This window comes from Jaculus jaculus, chromosome 16 (assembly GCF_020740685.1).
Source record: "Jaculus jaculus isolate mJacJac1 chromosome 16, mJacJac1.mat.Y.cur, whole genome shotgun sequence".
NCBI classification, from domain to species: Eukaryota; Metazoa; Chordata; class Mammalia; order Rodentia; family Dipodidae; genus Jaculus; species Jaculus jaculus.
In genome coordinates this window covers 56,222,800-56,245,983 of record NC_059117.1, presented here as the reverse complement: position 1 = coordinate 56,245,983, position 23,184 = coordinate 56,222,800, and the positions used below count along the sequence as shown (strand labels likewise).

The 23,184-nt window shown below is 40.3% G+C and overlaps 2 protein-coding genes across 5 annotated transcripts in view; one reads left to right on the top strand and one right to left on the bottom strand.

The window, feature by feature from the left end:
- Positions 1-23,184, bottom strand: part of Tbc1d5 (TBC1 domain family member 5) — a 453,289-nt gene that overhangs the window by 386,407 nt on the left and 43,698 nt on the right. For 3 of the 4 annotated variants that reach the window (XM_045136200.1, XM_045136202.1, XM_045136203.1), the window contains exon 2: positions 3,468-3,555. The exons of the other annotated variant lie outside the window; for it this stretch is intronic. The gene's annotated coding sequence lies outside the window, so the exon portion shown is untranslated. The remainder of the gene's footprint in view (positions 1-3,467; positions 3,556-23,184) is intronic. 4 annotated transcript variants of the gene reach the window in all.
- LOC123455372 (alpha-endosulfine-like) lies at positions 16,596-17,414 on the top strand. Its single transcript, XM_045136204.1, has one exon. The coding sequence runs from the start codon at positions 16,679-16,681 to the stop codon at positions 17,030-17,032; it is 354 nt and encodes a 117-aa protein (XP_044992139.1). The 5' UTR covers positions 16,596-16,678; the 3' UTR covers positions 17,033-17,414.

Sequence of the window (23,184 nt, the reverse complement as noted above, 5' to 3'; positions counted from 1 at the left end):
GCTACAGACTATACTGTTCCTGAGTACCCACCAGTCTGTGCAGGGTAGGCCTCAGCCACAAACTCATTGCTGTCAGGTGTGTTGTTCATGACAGTAAGACTTGTCTTTTAGCACAGGAAATGGCCAAAAAAAGCAGCCAAGAGAAGCAAAATAAACTAAGTCCTGAGGGTATTCTTCACAGCCAAGAACTCCATTTTGCGTGGCAACAAAGAGTGCCACCTCAACTCCTGCTGCTGCAGAGGAACCAGCATGCCAAAAAGGAGCAGAAGACCAGTGCCTCTAGAAAGGCAGAGTTCTCCTAAAATAACTCTCACACCACCTACATGTGGACATGCAGGTTAGTCTTCAATAATCTGGCTTATCAACTTTAGTATTTAGTTAGCCACTAAGTAGTCAGCTCTAGGCTCTATATTCTCTATATGGTAACTCCATTTTACAAAAATGTACGTTTAAAGATGAGAATTTAAAATGTCAACTACCCTTAACACCACATAAATAAAATGGTTACTTTGCCAAATATACCTATATTCTTTACTATAAGAGCATATAATACAAGCAATTAAGTGTGCAAGAGGGCTAAAGACATTTCACTGAATGCTAAATGAAGTTTTGACCTTCACTGAGGCGTACTTACAAGATTTCAAAGACCCATTTAAGCTCACTAGTATTTTCTTCATAAGAGTACTCTGGGGGCTGGAGGGATGGCTTAGCAGTTAAAGCACTTGCCTGCAAAGCCAAAGGACCATGGTTCGATTCCCTAGAAACCCATGTTAGCCAGATGCACAAGGTGGTGCATGCATCTGGAATTCGTTTGCAGTGGCTGTAGGCCCTGGTGCTCCCATTCTCTCTCTCTCCTTGTCAAATAAATGAATAAATATTTTTTTTTTTTTTAAAGAGTAATCTGGGGCTAGAGAAATGGCTCAGTAAAGGCACTTTCTTGCAAAGCCTTGACGGCCTGGGTTCAATTCCACAGTACCCACATAAAGCCAGATGCACAAAGTGGCACAGGTGTCTAAAGTTTGTTTGGAGTGGCAGAAAGTCCTGGTGTACCCATTCTGTGTGTTTGCACATGTGCGCACACATATTTGCAAGGAGAGGGGGAAAGAGAGAATGAGACAGGAAATGGGTACGCTAAGGCCTCCTACCACTGCAGATGAACTCCAAAGGCATGTGCTGCTTTGAGCATCTGGCTTTACATGGGTATGGGGAATGGAACCCGGGCCATCAGGCCTTGCAAGCACTTTTATGTACCGGGCCATCTCTCCAGTGACAAAATCTTTTAAAGAGCAACCTGAATGAAAGTACTACTATCAAGTATTCACACAGACACTGAACACAGTTCCATTTCACTCCTGCCTTCCTAATGCTGCCCATAACCCAGAATGACCATCCTGAAACACCTACTTTCAAAGACAAGGATGTTGTAGACGCCATGACACATCAAAGGTAAATATTTCGACAATTGACATATATGGGAGTCATGAGTTGAAGGACACCAACACCAGTCAAATGGAAGAATGCCACTTCACTTTAGAAATGATGAAAAGCAGTGCCAGGGGTGGAATAACTTCCAGTGAGTTGTTGGCCAGAAAGGTCTCAAGGCTCTTGGTTTCTCACCAGGAATAGATAAGACTCTATCACTGAAGACTCCACATGCTCGGGCTGCAAGGCCACTAAAAAATCCTGCTAGAGCTGAGCTGAAAACCTCCTCCATGTAGACCAGCTGACAAACAGCTGGAAAACACTACACTGCATGCAGCTCCATAGGAGAAAGAAATCACCAGTGAAGAGACTCACAGCGGACACTGCAAGCCTTAAATTTGGCCACCCAGGCCAAAATGAGCCAACATCTGCAATAGTGGCATGTCTGGGGGAAACCAACCACTCTCTAATTGGATTGGAGGCCCACTCCATAGAAGGGAATACATGCCTGACACTGAAAACCTGTAACAGGGGAAGTGATGAATAATGTCTGTTGGTGTCGGGCTAACTGTATATATTATCCTCACCAAACTGCCCAGTAAGCACTTCTCTTAATGTCTGTACCTATATATTAATGCTACTCATACTTTTGGTTAGAGAAGCTTCTTTTTCAGATGGTGGTGACCTTGGGATGACTCAGAAGGCACCATAGTGCTGAGAAGAAGTGATAGAGGAGCGCTCAGTACTAAAATATCTCTATCACACCTTCCAAGAAGAGGTGGCAGAAAGAATATGAGCCAAAGAAAGAGTAGGACTTCTTACAATGCACTCTTCCAGACACAAAATGGTCTGAATATCCATGACCTCCAGTACCTGGCACTACTGATACAAGACCATCATATTAGGAGGAAAAGATGATATCAAAAAAAAAAGAGATTGACTGAGGGGGAGGGCATATGATGGAGAGTGGAGTTTCAAAGGGGGAAGTGAGGGGGAGGGAATTACCATGGTTTATTGCCTATAATTATGGAAGTTGTCAATTTAAAAAAGAGAGAGAGGAAAAAAAAGATGAAAAACTTCAAAAATAAACTTTGGATCATTTCAATTTCTTTCCAAGCACTAGCCTGCACATTGCTGCTCACTTGCCTCTGCCCATGGTCATACTTCAAACCTGTGTAATGGACAAAGACCAGAACTAGAACGAGCCAATATGATGTGAGAAGCAAAAACTATTACAATACTGTTTAGGTGATAAAAGCCAATACTACATCTTCATATAGCCAGTCAACACAAGTTTAAGTTATAAGCAATAATTCCTAATGCAGAAATGTTATTCACATATTCTCTTCAGTGAATATTTGTTAAACAACAGTAATACAAAAACAATGGTAGAGGTATCAGAAAACTTGAGACCGAATCCCTGACTCTACCACCTATTACTCAGGTGATATAATCAGAGTCATGGTATTGTTTCCTCCAAAACAAAATGAGAAAATGGTACTTGGGAGATAAGATATAAGGAAAGCTAGGTGTGTGGCACAGGCCCATAACCCCAGCACTCAGGAGGCTGAGATAAGAGAGAGGACTTTCATAATTTTCAAGTTGGCATGGACTACATAATGTGTTAGAGGCCAACCTGAGCTACACAGTAAGACCTTGACTCAAAGCAACCAGAAAAATAAGGAAATAAAGCATAAAGAAATATAAATATTGTTCTAACAGGTATGCTAGATCTCAGCAGTAATTTTTAATAGTGACACTATTGAACTGCATGAAATTAATTTTATGATTATGCTTGAGAGGAAGACAGACATGCATTTCAGTTTTCTTCTTCTCTGGAAAGTGACTTAGACAGACAATATTCCACACAATGTAAACACATGCAAGACTAAAAAAAAAAAAAATATACAGAATCCTAACATGAGACCAGTTAAGGCTCTTAATTTAAGCTACAAACATATATATATTCTGATTATTCTAACTCAAAAGCAATTTATTAACTAGTTTCTGGAAAACTAACTACCCCCCCCCCCAAAAAAAACAACCTGAAACAAGGCTGGAGAATTCCATTTGTACCGGAACCAAGAGTGAAGAAGTACAGAGAACACCGTGCCTCCACAGCCTGAATGAAGCCTGCAAACAGAGGGAAAACTGCATCAAGAACAACAGGTCAGGACACAGCATCTCTTCAGAAGCTCACAGGCCTCATGCTCATACTTCTCAAGTCACCAAAGGCCCTCTGCTCAGCATTACACTTTGTCAGCTGTGAGAAAGGAGAGGTGGCCAGCCCCCTGCTAACAAGAAAGGGGCTGGCAAGGCCCTGGGCAGTAGAAGCCATAGTGACACCGACTTCCGGTGAGTAGAGACCATGTGAAAGTTTGTGAACTCAAAGTTCTTAAACTAGTGCACATCTCAAACCTTATTCATCAGATTTGCTTGGTTTAATTTCTAGTCCATCTTCAAGGCAAAAATGTACTCTTCCTAAAGTTGCCCCATCAACTAATACCAGACTGAGTAATTGAGATGGGGGTCTAGCAAGTTTCTTAACACACTAGAAGTATTGCCTCTTGCTTTATATTCCATCCGTCTGCTAATTTGGTTTCTTGCTTGCCTTTTTTGCTGCAGCTGTGCACCGGGTTAACTGTTTCAATGGTTTCCTACAATAACTCACAAATTTTTTCCTGATCAGTGTGCTGTGTGATTGGTTCTTTGTTCCTAAGATAATTATTTTACATTTGTCTACACTGAACCGCATTTGCCATCTGCTGGCCCAATCACCTAAACAATCTCCATCTCTTTGAATCTGATTGCATTGTTCCTCATTATTCCAGCTCCAATTTTAGGATCATCTGCAAACTCTAAGACCCTTTCGTTAAAGCTTGCACATATTTATTTTAATATAGAAGGTTGCTTAGAGTGACCCTTTAGACACTCCAGCTGAAATCTCCCAGCTTGAAAAGTGTGTAAAAAGCTTATCCAAAGATACCTTCCACTGAAACCCAAAGTGTTTCTAGAAGCAAAACAACTTGAAGTTTTTAGAAAGTTTATCACAAGATACCTTCCAGTGACAGCCAGTAACTTTCTAGAAACAAAACAACTTAAAAATTTTCAGAAGGCTTATCCCAAGACACCTTCTAGTGAGAGCTAATGACTTTCTAAAAACAAAACTAAATAGGGCCATTTCATATTTCTTTGGGTTGGCCAGAGTTTAAAGCATCTAAGTTATTTAAGGAACATAAAAACTCTATTCTCTACTATGGACATGCATGGTGATTTCTGCTTTGTAATAACCTGCCTAAAGTATATGAACCAAAAGCTTCAACCATTCCCTCTTCATGTATTTTAGTTGCTCATCGACATTCGCAGCACCATGCCAGACATTGGTGTTAGGTGCACCAATGTATTCTGGATGCTCAACTCATCTCCCACAGACAAACAATCTTGAAGATGGATACCAGAAACCCATCCACCTCTCTTATGCCAAATAATCCTCTATCTACACAGTAATATACTGGTTCCCTCCACCATTTCTAAATTTTGCTTCTTCAGATTCCTATCCAGGTTCCTTTTAATTATAAAACCTTCTATCATCCACTATTCCTTTTGCATACCTTTAAAACTGCAACATGGTACATTGACATTTATTTAGTAAATTCATTCTTAAATTAGATTAAGTTTGAAAACTCTGAACAAAGTAAACTTTTGTTAATCATAGTAAAGAGGACCAGGTCCATTTTCAAGCCAAGGAAGAATTGTCACACCCACAAACCTTAGTGATTTCTATACACAATCACATCTCTACAATGTGTTTCCTCTACAGCCATTAAATCTATTTTTAAAATTACATTAATATATGTACTACTATTCTGCTATTTCAGGTAGAAGATGCAAAATACAGACTGAATTTAAGAATTTCATTTATTCAGCTAGTACTCAATGCATATCACAAATCTACAGAAATGAACATTAGATAGTGACTGCCTTCAAGAATTTGGAGGGGAGGCAATGAAATGCAGACAAGTAGAAAAAGGCCATCACAGGAGAGAGCCAGCACATATGCATGAAGGCAAGGGGGAGGGAGGATCTGCTTACTGCTGCTAGAGGAAAGGCTTTGAACTTTATCATATATTATCTTTTAAAACTAATTCCAGGGCTGGAGAGATGGCTTAGCGATTAAGCGCTTGCCTGAGAAGCCTAAGGACCCCGGTTCGAGGCTCGGTTCCCCAGGTCCCACGTTAGCCAGATGCACAAGGGGGAACACGCATCTGGAGTTCATTTGCTGTGGCTGGAAGCCCTGGCGCGCCCATTCTCTCTCTCTCCCTCTATCTGTCTTTCTCTCTGCGTCTGTCGCTCTCAAATAAATAAATAAATAAAAATTTAAAAAAAAAAACTAATTCCATTCATCTGAGTTTTATCACAGGAAAAAGAAATACAAACTGCTATCAAAGTCAGAGAGCAAAAAGAAAGAAGCAGGGGTTCCTGATTGTTTCCATGTGCTTGGTGGGTGGGTGTTTAGTCAAAGTCTCTTTAATTAATATAAACTATTATTTCAGGTTGTTTTCATTTTATTGTGCTGGGGAATGAACCTGAGTCCTCATCTATGTCAGGTAAATGCTCTACCACCAACCTATAATCCTGGCCCCATTGTCTTATCTAAGTAAAAAGTTTTCCTGACAGTTCTGAAAGTTACTTTGACCAAGCAAATACTGCTGAAGAAATATTATAGACCAAAAAATTATTATGAACTGTCAGTAATTTTAATTTATAGGTTATATGCCATGTGAAGGACATAACGGACACACTAAAGAATTCATGATGAGGGCTGGAGAGATGGCTCAGCGGTTAAGGTATTTGCCTTCAAAGCCTAATAACACAGTTCAATTCCCCAGTACCTACATAAAGCCAGATGCACAAGGTGGCACATGTGTCTGGAGTTTGTTTACAGTGGCAAAAGGCCCTGGCATGCCCATTTTCTTGCTCTCAGGAAAAAAAAAAAAAATGAAGGAAGAAAGGGAGGGAGGACTGGCCAGGTGTGGTGGGGCATGCCTTTAATCACAGCACTCAGGAGGCAGAGGCAGAAGGATCACCATGAGTTGAAGGCCACCATGAGACTACATAGTGAATTCCAGGTCAGCCTTGGCTAGAGTGAGACCCTACCTCAAAAACAACAACAAAAAAATTATTTTAAGTAATCCCAAAATAATGAAATTAGATAAGGTCCTTTGTTCAGGTTTGTGGAAGAACCCACACAACTAATTAGTCTTATTTTCAAAGATATTTGGATTTTAAGTAACATAAAATCACTTAATGAAACTACAAACTACCAGTAACTTTTATTTCAAACTCTTCCCAGTTTACTGGAACTTTGCTTTTGTGCTAAATTCTATTAAAAGTCATGACACTGCCTGATTGAATTCCACCTATAATCTCATAAAGGTATTTCAATTAAAAACTACATTCATCTTAAATCCCCCCACCCATGATGCAAATCATAGGAAAACAAATGTGGACAAGTAAGGAAAAGAGAAAATAAAAGTACTGTCACTAGAACAGCAGTGAAGGGGGGGCTCAATAAACATGGTTATCATTTAATGCTTGGTTATGTTTTCAAAATTTGAGTTTGATCTCATAAAACTCTATGCTACAGACTATACTTGAATTACCAATATCTTGAAATCCAAGTTCAATTAAATATTTTCTGAGGTGTGTAATGAACTATAGGGTTACAAAAACATTAAATGTTTTGTCTGAAAATCCCTCTTTTAAAGTAAGGCAATATACAGAAACTGGAAAGAGCATCCACAGATCACCTCCAGTTGGCAAATAATTCACCACAATAAATTGCAAGATTTTACAAACTGGACATTTCAGACAAAAATTCAGATTTTTAACTTTACTAACAACAACAAAAGACTGAGCAATTCTAAGCCCACTTCCCACAAAGGTCTCCAGTTACCTAGCTTCCCACTTTCAGTTACATCCCAACCTCTACTGGGAATGTGGCTGGTAAGAGCTAACTAGGAGGGGCAGACAGATCTTCATTCAAATTCCAGCTCCCTACCACCAAGCTGCATAACCCCAGGCAATTCATCTGACCACTCTAAGCTTCAATTTCTTCATCATGACAAAGACAGTAATCATTTATTGTTCAAAGTAAAATAAGATATATGGTATCACACCCAAAATTAAATGTTCAATAAAGGCTGTTATTAAACTACTTGGATAGCAATCTCTAAACAGATTTAAATGAGACTAATCATAAATATTTCCATTTCTTTTTTTAAGAAGTATATCCTTATTGCCTTAGCAAAGGCTCCTTTGTAAACCAGGATAACAATATAAATATAGCAATAAGTTATTATATTAAAATGAATTAATACTTAAAATGCTTAGGATGGTACAAAGCAATCTATCTCTAAAGCAAGGTTGCCTTAAAGAGCAGCAGCAGCCACAGCAGCGATGTAGAGTTCTTCCCAGAGGGCTGCATACGTGTTAATCAATGTTTGATGAGAAGCAAGTTAGTAAGTCAAAATGCAACTGAATACAAGACTACATCCAACATTTCTTTATGCAGTCTTCAGTATCCTCAACTATTCGTGTTTGAAAGCTGAATGACTACATGAAAACAAGTTACTTGGAACAGGTAGAAACAAACCTCATGTTCTGGGCTTGAATTAAACTCTGACCGCAGGACAAGAACTACTTCTACACACAAAGCAAGCACACTATCTGCCATTTGAAATTTCCAAGGAATTCTAGAAGCACTGCTTTATGACCAGCGTAACAAGACCTGTGAAGGCTGATACTGCTTTGTAATCAGGACCTCAGCCATTGCCTGGGCAAGGAGCCGTGGTGCTCAGTGAAAAAGTACCAGAAAGGGGAACCAGCTTTGGCATACTAATCATTTCAGTTGAGGAAGTTTTAGTTAGTCTGAGATTAAGAAGCTCAAAGGCTGGAGAGATGGCTTATCAGTTAAAGCAGTGCCTGCAAAGCCTAAGGACCTAGGTTCAATTCTCCAGTACCCACCACGTAAGCCAAATGCACAAGGTGGCACATGCTTCTGTAGTTCATTTGTAGTGGCTGGAGGCCCTGGCATGCCCATTCTCTATCTGTCTCTCTCATATGAGACAATTAAAAAACAAAGCTCAAACCTTCAAGTATTTAGTGAGAAATGAAAGTCATTCTCTCCTCGCTGTGGTAGTGTGTATGTTCCAGATTCCGTACTGGGACACAAGATCTTCCATAGCACCCAAAACAAATAGGACAAGGCAATCCAACTGCCTGAAAGAGTTGTTCCTTCCAACCTAAATAAACTTTCCACCAACTGGCTTTGATTGTCACGAAGCAGGCTGCACCCCGGCTGGCATCAAGGGAGGGTACTGGCTGTCTAGCAGGTGCTGCAGTTAATCACAGAACCATCTAGAATAACTGAGAGTGACAACCCGCACTAGCACAAATGGTTTATGAGTCTTTCACTCGGCCGCTCAGCTTCCTCAGGGCCAAAATAAATAATTTACAAACTCTCTATCTTCCAATCATTAATTTTTCCCTCTGCATCCAAACTACATTTAACTCTGCGAGATTCAGTAGAATACAACACACAATAGCAATGCTTTTCCAAATCTAGACTCATCTGACCATACATAAAGACAAATTTGTCAATCAAGTTGTACCACTCAGATCTGGAAGAAGTTAGGGCTCAAAATTAGTAACTGCAGTGGAGTGTAAAGTGTGAAGGTACTTGTGAGATAAACTGAATAAAGAGGAAATGCACAGCCTCACAGCGTACGTCTCCTGAAGTGGAGGGCAAGTCTATGGAATGTGTACCACACCAAGGTGACAACAGAAACCCCAGATACAAAAAAACACTGTATACCTCAAGTGCCCCCATCGCACACTGGCCAATATTGAAAATAAATCATAGTTGTCCCTTACTAAAAGGCAGAAACTAAAACTGCATGTATAGGAAATTTGTGATGCAAAATACAGGAAAAAAAAAGGAATCTTCTATAAGAAATTTTAGTATTTTAGATGAGTTTATGAGATAATCCAAGCTGTGAAATTAAGAGAAGTGTAAAAATCAAAGAAATATCCTATCAACCTGTCGACATCAAAAGATATTAATTATGTACACAAAACAAAAGGCAAACACCATCTACCAAATCCAACTGTGGTGTCATCTAGCCTTATCTCATTATGACAGCATCTCTGTGTAGGCAGAGATCATAATGCACTGTACCATGAGCACCGTCCAGTTATTACACAACTCCCTGAGACTACTGATATGCAAGAAGTGGTTCAAACATGTCAATTCACCTTTTCTTTTCATTTTAATAATAAATACTTCCAGTTAAAAGACTTAAAGCAACAATAGTCTAATATCTGGTATTATTTTTATAAGGCAGCTTCAAGCTGTTGGGCACGTAGTCAAAAAATTTCAACACGTGATGGTTTCTCTTCAGTATCAAAGAAATTACAACCCAAATCTTAAGTCAATACCATTTGTTTAAGTATACTTCTAGATCTAAACTTCCATCAAATTGCTTAAAAATAAGCTAGAATAGTAATTAAGTTTCAACATGAGGAATTAAATTCAGATAACATTTTTAAATGCCTAATCTTTTTTTCCAAAGGATCACAAAGTAACCGACATATTATAGTTATTAATGAGTCAGTACATAGCTCCTTGGGAACCTATCATAATGTTGAGCAAAACTATGTCTTATGTATGTACAAACCAAGCACATGTGTTAGACAAATGAAATAATCCAAATAGCATATATCCTAGCCTCCCACATGTGAAAATAAAGCAAGTATATAAAAATTAGACACAATATGTTTTTTCAAGCTATTTTTAAATAGCATTTTTATACTAAAAGGCAAACTTTTGCCAATTAAGAAATACCAATTTAGTCTGTAAGAACAAAAACACCCAGCATGAAGCTCCTGAGGGTGCTGGCAGTGAGGGACATCATGAGATCCTGAGAATGCTGGGAGAGAGCAGCACCTTTTCTTCTGTGTTCAAAATCTAAATCTGCAGAGCCCTGTTGAGAAGCCTATGCAGTTCCCTGGCCACTCAATACTGGTAAGAAGGGAAAGATGAAGCTGGAGAGATGGTATAGTGGTTAAGACACTTACCTGCAAAGCCAAAGAACTAAGGTGTGGCTCCCCAGAATCCACAAAAATGAAATGCAAAAGGTGTTGCGTGCACATAATATGGTGCATGTGCCTAGAGTTCATTTGCAGTAGCTGAGGCCCTGGCATGCCAATTTTCTCTCCCTCCCTCCCTCCCTCCCTCTCTCTCTCCCTCCCTCTCTCTCTCTCCCTCCCTCTCCCTCTCCCTGTCTCTCTCTCTCTCTCTCTGTCTCTCTCTCTCTCTCCCTATTGCCCTCTCTCAAATAAAGAAATATAAACAAGAATTTAAAAAAAAATTAAAAGGCTAGAGAGATGGCTTAGCAGTTAAGGCACTTGCCTGAGAAGACTAAGGACCCATGCTCAACCCTTCAGATCCCACAAAAGCCAGACACATTAGGTAATGCAAACATACAAAGTTGCACATGTGCACAAGGTGACACACATATCTAGAGTTCAATTACAGTGGCTGGAGGCCCTGGCACACCAATTCTCTCTCTCTCTTGTGCTCTCACTCTCTCACATAAAAAAAAAAAAACAAAAAACACTAAAGTTCAAGAACATGTGGTTAGAAAGGGAAAGAAGAACAGAATAACAGAATATTAAGTAAATAGTAAAAACAGAATGCTAATGGCAGATAAATGAGTGAAAGTATAAAAGCTGAAAGGAAGAATATGAACCAATTTAAAGAGTTATCTCTGGAAAGGGGAAGCTTTTTAAAACTACATTTAGAGCTGGAGAGATAGCTAAGTACTTACGGCACTTATCTGTGAAGTCTAGGGATTCATGTTCAAATCTCCAGGCCCTATGTAAGTTAGATGCACAGTGACACAGCTGCGCAAGGTCGCACGTATGCACAAGGGTGCGTACACATCTGCAGTTTGCATGTAGTGGCCGAAGGCCGTGGTGCATCCATGCGCGCATGCTCACTCAATCTCTCTCTCTCTCTCTCAAATAATTTTTAAAAGACTATACTTAGCAAAGATTAACATACTAACTCTGCATAGCAAATACAGCGTGGCATGTCCTATCCTCCATTAACATACTAACTCTGTGTGGTAGATGCAGTGTGGTTTATTCTATCCTCTATCATTTTTTTTTCTTTTTCTTTTTTGGAATATTTGAGGTTGGATCTCAGTCTAGCCCAGGCTAAGCTGCAATTCACTCTATAGTTCCAGGGTGGCCTCAAATTCATGGCAATCCTCTTCCCTCTGCCTCCAAGTGCTGGGATTAAAGGTGTGTACCACCATGCCCAGCTAATTTCTTTTTTTTTTTTTTTTCAATCTAACCATGATACAAATAATTTTCTTCTAAGGACTCATGTTCTACTCTCCAGATCCCATGTAAGCCAAAGCACAAAGGTGAGGCAAGCACAAGGTCACACATGCCCACTAGGTGGCACAAGTGTCTGGAGTTCAACTTCAGTGGCTGAGGCCCTGGCACACCAATTCTCTCTCTTTCTGTCTGTCTCTCTTGCTCTCTCTAAAAAATTTAAAATAATAAACAAAAATAAAAAACTTCAGCTAGGTGGTGGTGCATGCCTTTAATACCAGCACTTGGGAGGCAGAGGTAAGGATCACTATGAGTTCAAGGACACCCTGAGACTACATAGTGAATTCCAGGTCAGCCTGAGCTAGAGTGAAACCCTATCTTGAAAAGCCCAAAATAAAATAAAATTAAAATTAAAAACCTTTGATCACAGATTAAATCCGTATAGTTTCCACAAATTTGATCTAATTTCTCATTAAGCTCTCAGAAGACTTAAGACTCTCAGAGTTGGAATGAGGGTGTCCGCTATATGGACTTCCCGAATGAAGTTAAGCATGGTCTAAGCAGAGGTTTTTAATTAAATAAATGGCTCTAACATTTGCTGTAAGACAAAACAGGACTGAGAGGCTGACTCCTAGTTCTTTTGTTGTAACAATATGAGGGAACCTGTCACTGTTAGAATACTCTTTTCCATTTTATTTGTATGCAGTGTACGAATGTCTACTTAATGAAAAAGCCTAGTAATATTTTAGACATACCTAATGAAACCACTTTAAAGAAATCCAGTACCACGTGGATTTTATGCTAAACTTTTTTTACAACTGAATGTTCAACCTCATCTCTTTATAAGCCTTTGGAAGTCTGATAGGTCATCCACAGCTAATACAAATAAGACCTCTGCCATTTACAATTATACCTACACATAAGAATCCAAAATAATTTGCCACCCTTAAGGAAATACAGGCTCATGTTAATTTTCACAAAAACTGGTAAATATTTTCTCAAAGTAGCAGCCATCTGATTTAAAGAATTACTGGCTTGTTATCTTAAACAAGAAATCATATCCAACTTATATTGATGTTTTCTATCTGAAGTGTGTCATGCAATATTGTAATTTATCTCATAAATCTATGAGAGTGTGATCAAATCCTATCAACTGTGATTGGCACAAATTTGAAACAATGAAGCAATCACATCTGTTAAGCAGTTGTAGCTTCTCAGACATTTTAAAAGTTACACAGTAACATAATTACACTTTTTCTCCATAAGAACTTCCCATACTTGAGCTTTTCACAACTTTTGTGTACATTGGGCTCAGCATAATGAACAATGGAAGGAGAATACAAATGAAGGTGAGAAGACAGAGGAACAGGGGAAATGGAATGATAGAGATGGTGTAAATATATACAACACTTGGTACATTCAAAAATAACTTTTAAGTGTGTGTGTGTGTGTGTGTGTGTGTGTGTGAGAGAGAGAGAGAGAGAGAGAGAGAGAGATTATGGAAACCAGATAACCTCAAGCATCACTCACAGGAACATCATTCTTCTTTTGTCTGTGTGGTGGTTTGTTTGCTTTTCTTTTGAGGCAGGGTTTCTCAATGGCTTGGAGAGTTTCAATTGGGAGAGACAGTTGTCCAGTGAGCCACAGCTCCTCCTCTAGCCACTTACCCCAGCTCTGGGGTTAGAGGTACACACCACCAAATCCGGCATTTAACATGGGTACCGGAAATCAAACTCAGGTACTTGTAATTACCAGGCAAACACTTTAACAACTGAGCAATCTCCACAGCCCTCAAAAATTAATAATATCTAAATGAAGGCCACAGTTTCAAGAAGGGGTGAAATTAATCCAATCTCAATAAAATACTGTGCAGATTTAACTTTATCTTGAGCCTATTTGTAAAAATACGATTCAATCAAATAAGAATACCTGAATAAAGAAAAAAGAATCTAAACTCTGTTTTTATTTGTAGAAAAACATATTGCATAGCAAAATAGATGCTTTATGAGGAAAAAAATAAGTCTTCAGGTAAAACAAGGTTCCTACCTGTTTGGGGTAATATCTCTAATCTTTAAAATTTCAGGGGCTGGGGAGATTCTCAGTGATTTAAGACATTTGCTTGCAAAGCCTGCTGGCCCAGGTTAAATTCCCCCATATCCATGTAAAGCCAGATCCACAACATGGTGTATGCATCCAAAATTCCTCTGCAGTAGCCAGGGGCCCTGGTACCACCATATTCCACCCCCTTTCTCTCTTAGATGTATACATAAAACATATTTTTTAAAAATGGGGAGAGGGCTGGTGAGATGGCTCAGCAGTTAAAGGTGCTTGCTTGCAATGCTTGACAGCCTGGGTTCGATTCCCCAGTACCCACGTAAAGCCAGATGCACAAAATGGGTGTTTGTAGTTCTTTAGCAGTGGCAGTAGACCCTGCGTGCCCATTCTCTCTCTCTCCCTCTCTCTCTTCCTATCTCTCCCTCTCTCAAATAAATAAATAAAATGGGGGGGGGGGATGCTGAAGAAATAGCTCAGCAGTTAAAGGCACTTGCTTGTAATGCCTGACAGCCTGAGATCAGTTCCCCAGTACCCACATGAAGCAGATACACAAAGTGGCACATCCACTTAGAATTTATATGCAGTGACAAGAGGCTCTGGTGTGCCATTCCTCACCCCCCACCCCGCCACCAACACTGACAAATAATAAAAAATATTTTTTAAAAAACCTCAATGAATTTGTGAAAGCATTGTATTATATATATGAGTCAGTAAAAATACAACATCCCAAAAGTACTGTGCACAATTCTAAGAGCACTTTTAGTAATCAAGCCAATACAAGCATAAGAAAATAAACAAGCCTTAAGGATACAGGGACCAGGCCACCACCAATGAGGGCTTTCTTCACATGGTGAAATGCAACACAGAAAGGCGAGTTTATAAGAAATCCATTCTCATGCAAATATAACTCACTTCTGTGATAAAGTGATTAATTTGGTCATGAGGGCAAAGCTCTTAGAAACCGCATCTACCATTCAGATCCACACAACACTGTTACGCTGACAGTTTTGTTTTGTTTTCTGAGGCAAGCCAAAGAGACTGGCCTTTTTTTTGAATGAGTGAGAAAGAGAGCGCGTGAGCACAAGCAAGAGCAAGAGAGAAAATTGGCACACCAGGACATCCAGCCATTGTAATCGAACTCCAGACACGTGCGCCACCTTGTATGCATGCATCATCTTGTGCATCTGGCTTGGATAGGATCTAGGAAGTTGGACATGGGTCCTTAGTCTTTGCAGGCAAGTGCCTTAACTGCTAAGCCATCTCTCCAACTAAGAGTTAAGTTTTTAACACATAAATTTTGCAGTATGCATTTACATCACAGCATTTTCACACTGAAACACACTCCTCTTTCTTCAATACAAAGACTGCTTTGATAACACTAGGATGGCCGCAGCATTAATATTTCAGTCAAGGAAATGAATCCCCACTAACTTTTGAAGTGTATCAAATACTAAATATTATTAACATGAGAAATAATTTCAATCCTTCTGACCACAATGTATTCTGCTACCTACTTTCTTTCTAAACTTTATGTTTTCATTTGACATGCTCTTTTTTTTTTAATTTTTGTTCATTTTTATTTATTTATTTGAAAGTGACAGAGAGAGAAAGAGGCAGATAGAGAGAATGGGCACACCAGGGCTTCCAGCCACTGCAAAGGAACTCCAGACACGTGTGCCCCCTTGTGCATCTGGCTAACGTGGGTTCTGGAGAATCGAGCCTTGAACTGGGGTCCTTAGGCTTCACAGGCAAGCGCTTAACTGCTAAGCCATCTCTCCAGCCCTGATATGCTCTTTAATGCAAAGACAGTACTAAAACTAAGACAATTCTTGTTCTCCTTATAAAACAATGAACTCATAACAAGGCTCTACCAAGGTACGTAGATCTGGTGAAAGTGGACTGGAATAGCAGGGCAGTTGGCTTGAGGAGCGGCCAGGAGAGGAGATGAGGCGCAGCGTCTTTCCCATGGCGCAGCTCTCCCTCGCAAAGCCCTCTAATGTGACAGTTCATAAGCTGCACTGCACGAGGACAAAAGGAGGGAAAGTGGCCAAAACACAAAACCAAAAAGAGACAGGAAGGAAAGGAGTGAGGAAAGAGGGAAAGAAGGAGAGAGGGAGGGAGAGATATTTGTCTGAAGATAGGCTAAAATAAAGCCATTTCTACGACACATCAATATAAAATTTCAGAGATAAAGATTTTAAAAGCACTGGGATGATTTTAAAACATGAGGTGTACTGGGAAAGAAAAACCAAGTAGACCACAAAAGCAATATTGTATAATAAAACTGACTGTTATGAAACAAAGCATTCAGTATTTGAAAAAAAAAATTATCTCAAGCCTGTGATTCTACATCTGACTAAAGTAGTAATCAAGTGTGAGAGCAGCATACAGTTGAACTTTTCCTAGGATCTATGACCATGTAATGAAATAATTGAAAAAAAAATGGTATCTACAGATAAGAAGAGAGTAAAGCTACCCAGTGTTTAGGATGTCAAATATCTGAACTTATTCAGTCTCCTTACCTACACACACATAACTAAAGGAAAATGGCAGTAGTAGCTATCAGAGGAGACAATTAGGCACAAGAATTCCTTGTCTCAGAAAAGGTGCCTGGAGAAAACCAGTCTGATAATAGCAGATCCATATTACACTAGTATCAAACGACGTCAAAAGTTACGATGATAGTGACAGGAGGCACAGCAGCAGCTCAGGTTGTTACCCCCGTTTCCCCTCCCCCTTCCCTTTTCCAGTTGACTTCCCGGGTCCCCTAGAAAGACTCCACTGCCCCGGTCCTACCATGTCCCAGAAACAAGAAGAGGAAAACCCTGCGGAGGAGACGGGCGAGGAGAAACAGGACATGCAGGAGAAAGAAGGCATTCTCCCTGAGAGAGCTGAGGAGGCAAAGCTAAAGGCCAAATATCCAAGCCTAGGACAAAAGCCCGGAGGCTCCGACTTCCTAATGAAGAGGCTCCAGAAAGGGCAAAAGTACTTTGACTCAGGAGACTACAACATGGCCAAAGCCAAGATGAAGAACAAGCAGCTGCCCAGTGCAGGAGCAGACAGGAGCCTGGTGACCGGTGACCACATCCCCACCCCTCAGGACCTCCCCCAGAGAAAGTCCTCGCTCGTCACCAGCAAGCTGGCGGGGTAACCTACCCCCATCTCCTCCCCTTCCTCTCCCACTGGACTTTTCTATGTTGTAGGCAGGGAATGGGCACCTACTCAGAGCTCAGCTTGTTAGCCAGGAAAACACGTTGCCCGGGGCTGCTGAGACATTGTGTAGGTTGAAGAAGGGCTCCGGGTTCTTTTCTTTGGTTGAGACTTGTACATGCTCACTGTAGCCCAGAGAGGGACCCGAAATAGAAAAGATGAGGACTGGATAATGCTGCAAACTTTTATCTTTTGTGAGGAACGCGTGAGATGTGATGTCTCCTTTTGAAAGAGAATGTCCCAGAATTGGCTAGGCTGAGTCTTGGAATGGTGTGGCAGGTTTAATATCCCAAGGCTAACCTCCCTTGTCATTGGGAAAGGTAGACTGAAAGACATGTTTTCTGTGCTTCTGAGTGTTTGTCCCTTAGGCTGCTACGCTTCATGTTTCCATTATGGCAGGTTTAGAGAACCCTCAAAAAGAAAAAGCGGCGTGCTCGCCTAAAACTGCAGTGCCTACCCAACTTCCCTCACCCAGTACCTCTCCCCTTGCTCTGGTTCTCAAGTGACGCAACGATTGATGAGCATTGGTCTTGGAAAGATGGCACTACGTATCTCCTCCAGCGTGTTGCTTTTGAAAGTCTTGTGGGCTGGTGGAGATGGATGGGTTCTGTTTCCTTCCACTCAGTCTTAGCAGTACTGATAGAAAACCTTAGTTTGGTTATTTAATCTCTCTGCATTTCTGTTTCCTCATCTGTAAAATAGAATGAAATATGTTTAAGATCAATTCTGATTCTATAATCCTATACCTGCCATAACTGCTGCTCATCATAACCAAAAGTGAAGAAGGCCCTTGACTGAGCCTCCACTAGGAAAGTTCTGGGGTGGGAGCCACATGAGGAGAGAGAAGTGTGGAGATTTGAGAGCTATAAAGTTAAGCAACAGAACCTCGTAGATATAATGGGCTTGAGGATTAAGGGGGGAAAGTCTGAAGAAACTGCCTATGTTTCTGGGTCTACATCTGGACCCTAGCTGCAAAAAGCTTCTCTGGCAGCAGAGCTGATGGCCTGAGGAAACATGCTCAGTCAGGCCCATGTGGAGACACGGGCTTCAGATGTCATGGGAGCTAGGTTTGTCGTGAGAGAGCAGTGGAGAGGGGAGGCCAGCGCTGAGCTGACCATTAGAGCTCTGTGCTACTGCAAAGCTGGAGCAGCGGGTTCCTATGCGATGACTCACTGTGGTGGAAGCTGGGGAAAGTGTCGGGAAGGAAGATAGAAATCTGCCCGACTAGAGCCTAAAGCTCACTCCCCAGCTTTTGTGTGACAAGGATGTGTAGTGCTAATTCAGGAGCAGGGGGAAGAAAAGGGCCGTGGTGAGCAGTATCTTTAATCTAGTTCTCACCAGTTTGGCCTGAATCTTACTGAATGCCGCCTGCTAGTGAGGACAGAGAGGCCCAGACTGAGAACTACCCAAGTAAGAGCACAGAGGTTGTCTGCTCTTGCCCTCTCCTCCCTCCCGCAAGTTCTGGTGAGCCATTGAGAATGGCTGGGGCTGGTGTGCATGCGGGAGGAAGGTTTGCACACACTGCCCTCCTGAGTGGCCGCTGAGTTTTGTGTTTGTCATCTTCAGGTTGGATAGGAAAAAGGTGAGAAAGGAATGGAGAGAGCAGGATCCTTGGTCCCCAAACTCCTTGACTGTCATTCGTAATTGTATATAATTTTTGTGTTTCTTGCTCCATTTCCTCATGCTGTCATTCTTAATCTAAAGTCCATGTGGGAAGGGGAAAATGCTGAACATCATTGTATAGTTTCCTCAGCTGTCCCAACCATGTTGGACATAGATATGTCATGTTATTATATATATAAATATATATATAATTTTGTACGTTTAAAAAAAAAGTTAAGATGAAACAATCTACCATGTGCCTGCATGTACATGCATGTTTATATGTATGTGTGTGTTCCCTCACACTACAGCTTAGTGGTTTAGTCAATCAGGTTGTTTTATAATTAAGAGTGGTTAAAGAAAGACTGGGCATGGTGGCACACACCTTTAATACTAGCACTTGAGAGGTGAAGGCAGACGCAGAAGGATCACCATGGGTTCAAGGCCACCCTCAGACTACATAGTGAATTACAGGTCAGCCTGGGCTAGAATAAAGCCCTACCTTGGAAAAAAAAAAAAAGTGTGGTTAAAGGTGCCTACTTGCAAAACATGCTGGCCCAGGGTTCAATTCCCCAGTAAAGCCAGAATGACAAAGTGACACATGTGTCTGAAGTTCCTTTGCAGCCCTAGCATGCTCATATTCATTCTTTCTCTCTTTCTTTTCTTGCAGATAAATGAAAATATATTTTAAAAACTAAATTTGAAAATATTTATATAAGTATAAATTAAAAATTAAGACCAAGATATATTACAGACTATTTGAGTGGGGAAAATGATGAAATGAATTCATGCAACTGACCTGGTCTAAATTCTATGTGTAGTATGAATATAATCAGCTATACGAAGATGTGGGACAGCAGCATGGCTACAAACGATCCCCAGGACCCTACCACACCGTCAAGGCATACAGCATAAACGCATTAAGTCTAGAGTGCCTACAAGAACAATGAAGATAATATTCTCCCTCCTAAAATGGACAACAGAGCATGGAATGGATAAAACATGAAAATGTACTAATAAAGCCCAGTATGGTGGTAGAAGCCAGTAACCTCAGCTCCAGAAAGGCTAAGACAAAAGACTGACATCTCATGGCTAGTGTGCCCAACATAGTAAAGAATGTGTCTCCAAAAACCAATCAAAGAAATATAGTAATAAATTTACAGAGATACTACATAACAGATTGTTGAACAGCATCAGAGTAATACCGAGGGCAAGGTAACCCAAAAATAATTTTTAAAAATTTGAGCCAGGTGTAGTGGCACATATTCCTAGCACTAGGGATACTAAGGTAGGAAGATTACCAAGAGTTCAAGGCTATCCTAGGCTACAGGGTGAGTTCCAGGTAAGCCCAAGCTACAGTGGGACCCTGCCTCAAGAAAATAAAAACTAGCAATAATTTTAGCATAAGTTTAATACTGAATTACTTTAAAAATAAAATTTTAATGTTTAGGCCAGTCTTATGAAATACTCATAAGTAATCCTTTTTAAAGTCGTCTTAGCCAGGCGTGGTGGTACATGCTTTTAATCCTAGCATCTGGGAGGCAGAGATAGGAGGATCACTTTGAGTTCAAAGCCAGCCTGAGACTACATAGTGAATTCCAGGTCAGCCTGAGCGAGTGAGACCCTCCATCAAAAAACCAAAAAAAAAAAAACCCAGGCCCAGAAAGCCAAGCACCACATGTTCTCCCTCATATGTGGATCCTAGCTACAGATGACTAGGCTTCTGCGTGAGAAGGAAAATACTTAGTAGCAGAGGCCAGAAAGTTTAAAAGGAGATATAAAGGGAAGAGAAAGAAAGGGAGGAGGGTGCTTAATAGGTTGGTATTGTATATATGTAAGTACAATGATTGAGATGGGGAGGTAATATAATGGGAGAATGGAATTTCAAAGGGGAAAGTGCAGTGGAGGGAGGGAGGGTATTACCATGGTTATTTTTTATAATCATGGAAAATGTTAATAAAAACTGTGAAAAGGAAAAAAAAAAGCATGGGCCACCAAGCCCCACTGAGAATTATACCATTGTACACTGTTAAAAAAAAAAAAAAAAAAGAAAGAAAGAAAAAAAAGTAGCTTTATATATTTGAGAAAGAGAACAAGAAGCTGGCGGTTGGGGGGGTGGTGTATGAGAGAAAGAGAATGAGTATGGGCATGCCAGGCTCCCCTGCTGCTAAAAACAAACTCAAGATGCATGCACCACTTTATGTACCTGGCTTTAGATGTATACTGGGGTATCAAGCCCAGCCCATCAGACTTTGCAAGCAAATGCCTTTAACCACAGAGCCATCTCCCAGCCCATAATTCTTTTTTATTAACAAAATTTAGAGAGATATACTAATTTGAATTTCATTTTGTTGCTGAAAGCCTTGATTATCCTATTACATACTTGCACTGTGTTGTTGAATGTCATAGTCAGCTTCACTTAGTGGGACGAATCTCTAAACCAGACACAGTTTATGGGAGGAAGGGATTTATTTGAAGCTTACAGATCCAGGGGAAACTCATAGTAGAAGAAGCTGGCCCCCTTTCACAGGTCCATGCAGAGAGAAAAACCACCAGCAGCACCATAAGCAAGCATCCTCCAGGAACCCCAGGCACAGCTTAAGCACTCTGCACATCTTAGGCTGGAATTCCAGATCTCCCGATCCCCCAAACAAGCCTCAGAGCTGGAACCTAGGATCCACCTACAGTGACACCTCCTCCAACCAGGCTGGAGATCTAAGTTACAAGCTTTAACAAATGGCTGAATCCACTGGGGACATCCAATCAAACTACCACACTGTGTAAATGTATTGTGCTATCACGTGCATTCCTGAACTGAAATCTTTTCAACTAAAATATCAAGTTTGAAATGACATAAGTCAGGAAGTAGGGAACATTTGTGAAATAAATTACACAATTATTTTGAGATAATTTATTTTACTTACTTAAGCTTCCACTTCATACAAACTGTCCCTAAATTATCAGATTCCTCAAGTAACATTTTATAAGAACTTACCAGCATTTTAAATAATGAAGGATCGCTGATTTATACCTGGGGGGGTGTCTGGGTCAATTTCTGTAGTATGTGGGTTACTCTGCAGTCTGAGGCTGTCTCCTGCACTGGAGGGGACCTAACTTCCCTAATAACTATCCATTATGTGCCAAAACCTTCCAGAGAATATCATGAGAGGTGAAAACCCCTTACTAAATTCCAAAATTCCCTTATGGGGCAATACCATACTTCTTTGAAAACAAAAACTCTAAAAGCCTTATAGTTATAAAAAAAATTAAGTATTTCAAAAGCAGGTGAAGGAATACTTAAATGTCAGTCATACTCTAAGTCATCATTGACGAGTGACCCAAATGTCTGGTTTCCTGTTTCTAGTAATCTACATTATGAATGGCTTAACAAGATTGGATGACCATACTATGGATATGCTTTCTCTCTCTCTCTGTCTCTTGTCTCATGGAGCTGACCTCAAACTTGATATGTAGCTGAGGATGACCTTGAACTTCTGATCATCTTGCCTTTCCCCAGTGCTATGATTACATGTATACAGAACCATCCCTGGTTTACGCAGTGGTGGGGACCCAACTCTAGGCTCTACACATGCTAAGCAAGAAACTCTACCCACTGAGCCACATCCTCAGTCTCCATTTCTTTAAAGAAAGCTTCCCCATAAACAATCTTGTTAATACTTCAATTTCTATTTACATAACATATTCATCAAACACAGGGGCTGGAGATATTGCTTAGTGGTTAAGGCACATGCCTGCAAATCCTAAGAATCCAGGGTCAATTCTCCAGGTTCCATATAAGCCAGATGTACAAGGTGGCCCATGCATCTGGAGTTCATTTGCAGTGGCTAGAGGACCCAGCGCACTCATTCTCTCTCTCTCTCTCTCTCTCTCTCTCTCTCTCTCTCTTTCTCTCTCTCTCTCTCTCTCCCCCTCCCTTCTGTAATAAATAAATATTAAAAAATAAAAGATAAAGTCAAACACAAGATTTAGTAAGTAGATTATACATATATCTATGTCTATAAGCATGCCAAGCTTATGTAACTTAATGTGTGCAATATTATTTTCTGTTTTTACTGCTTAGTTTTTACTACAATCTTAGTAATATCAATATTAAAGTGGTCAAAGCTAAACATTGTAATAGGCCACATTATTAAAGGCGTATCATTAAAAAAAACCTGGAAAAAAATGTTTTTCAATTTTACAAACTTTAAATTTTGTAAGGTTCTATTTAAGTAGCCCAGGATTGGCAAACAAATTCACACCAAAACATGAAAACAGATGAGAGGCAGGGGAAAAGACATTTGCAGCACTTCATGAGAACCTTGGTTGCTATCCTAAAACATCAGTGCATAGGCCCCAACTACTTTACAACCCGCCCACAAAGCAGAGGACAGGTGAAAGGGATCTTGTGTTTATCTGTTTATCTGACTATACTTTTACTTATCATAGTTACAAAGGAGTTAATAACATGGCCAACACATAAGCCATATG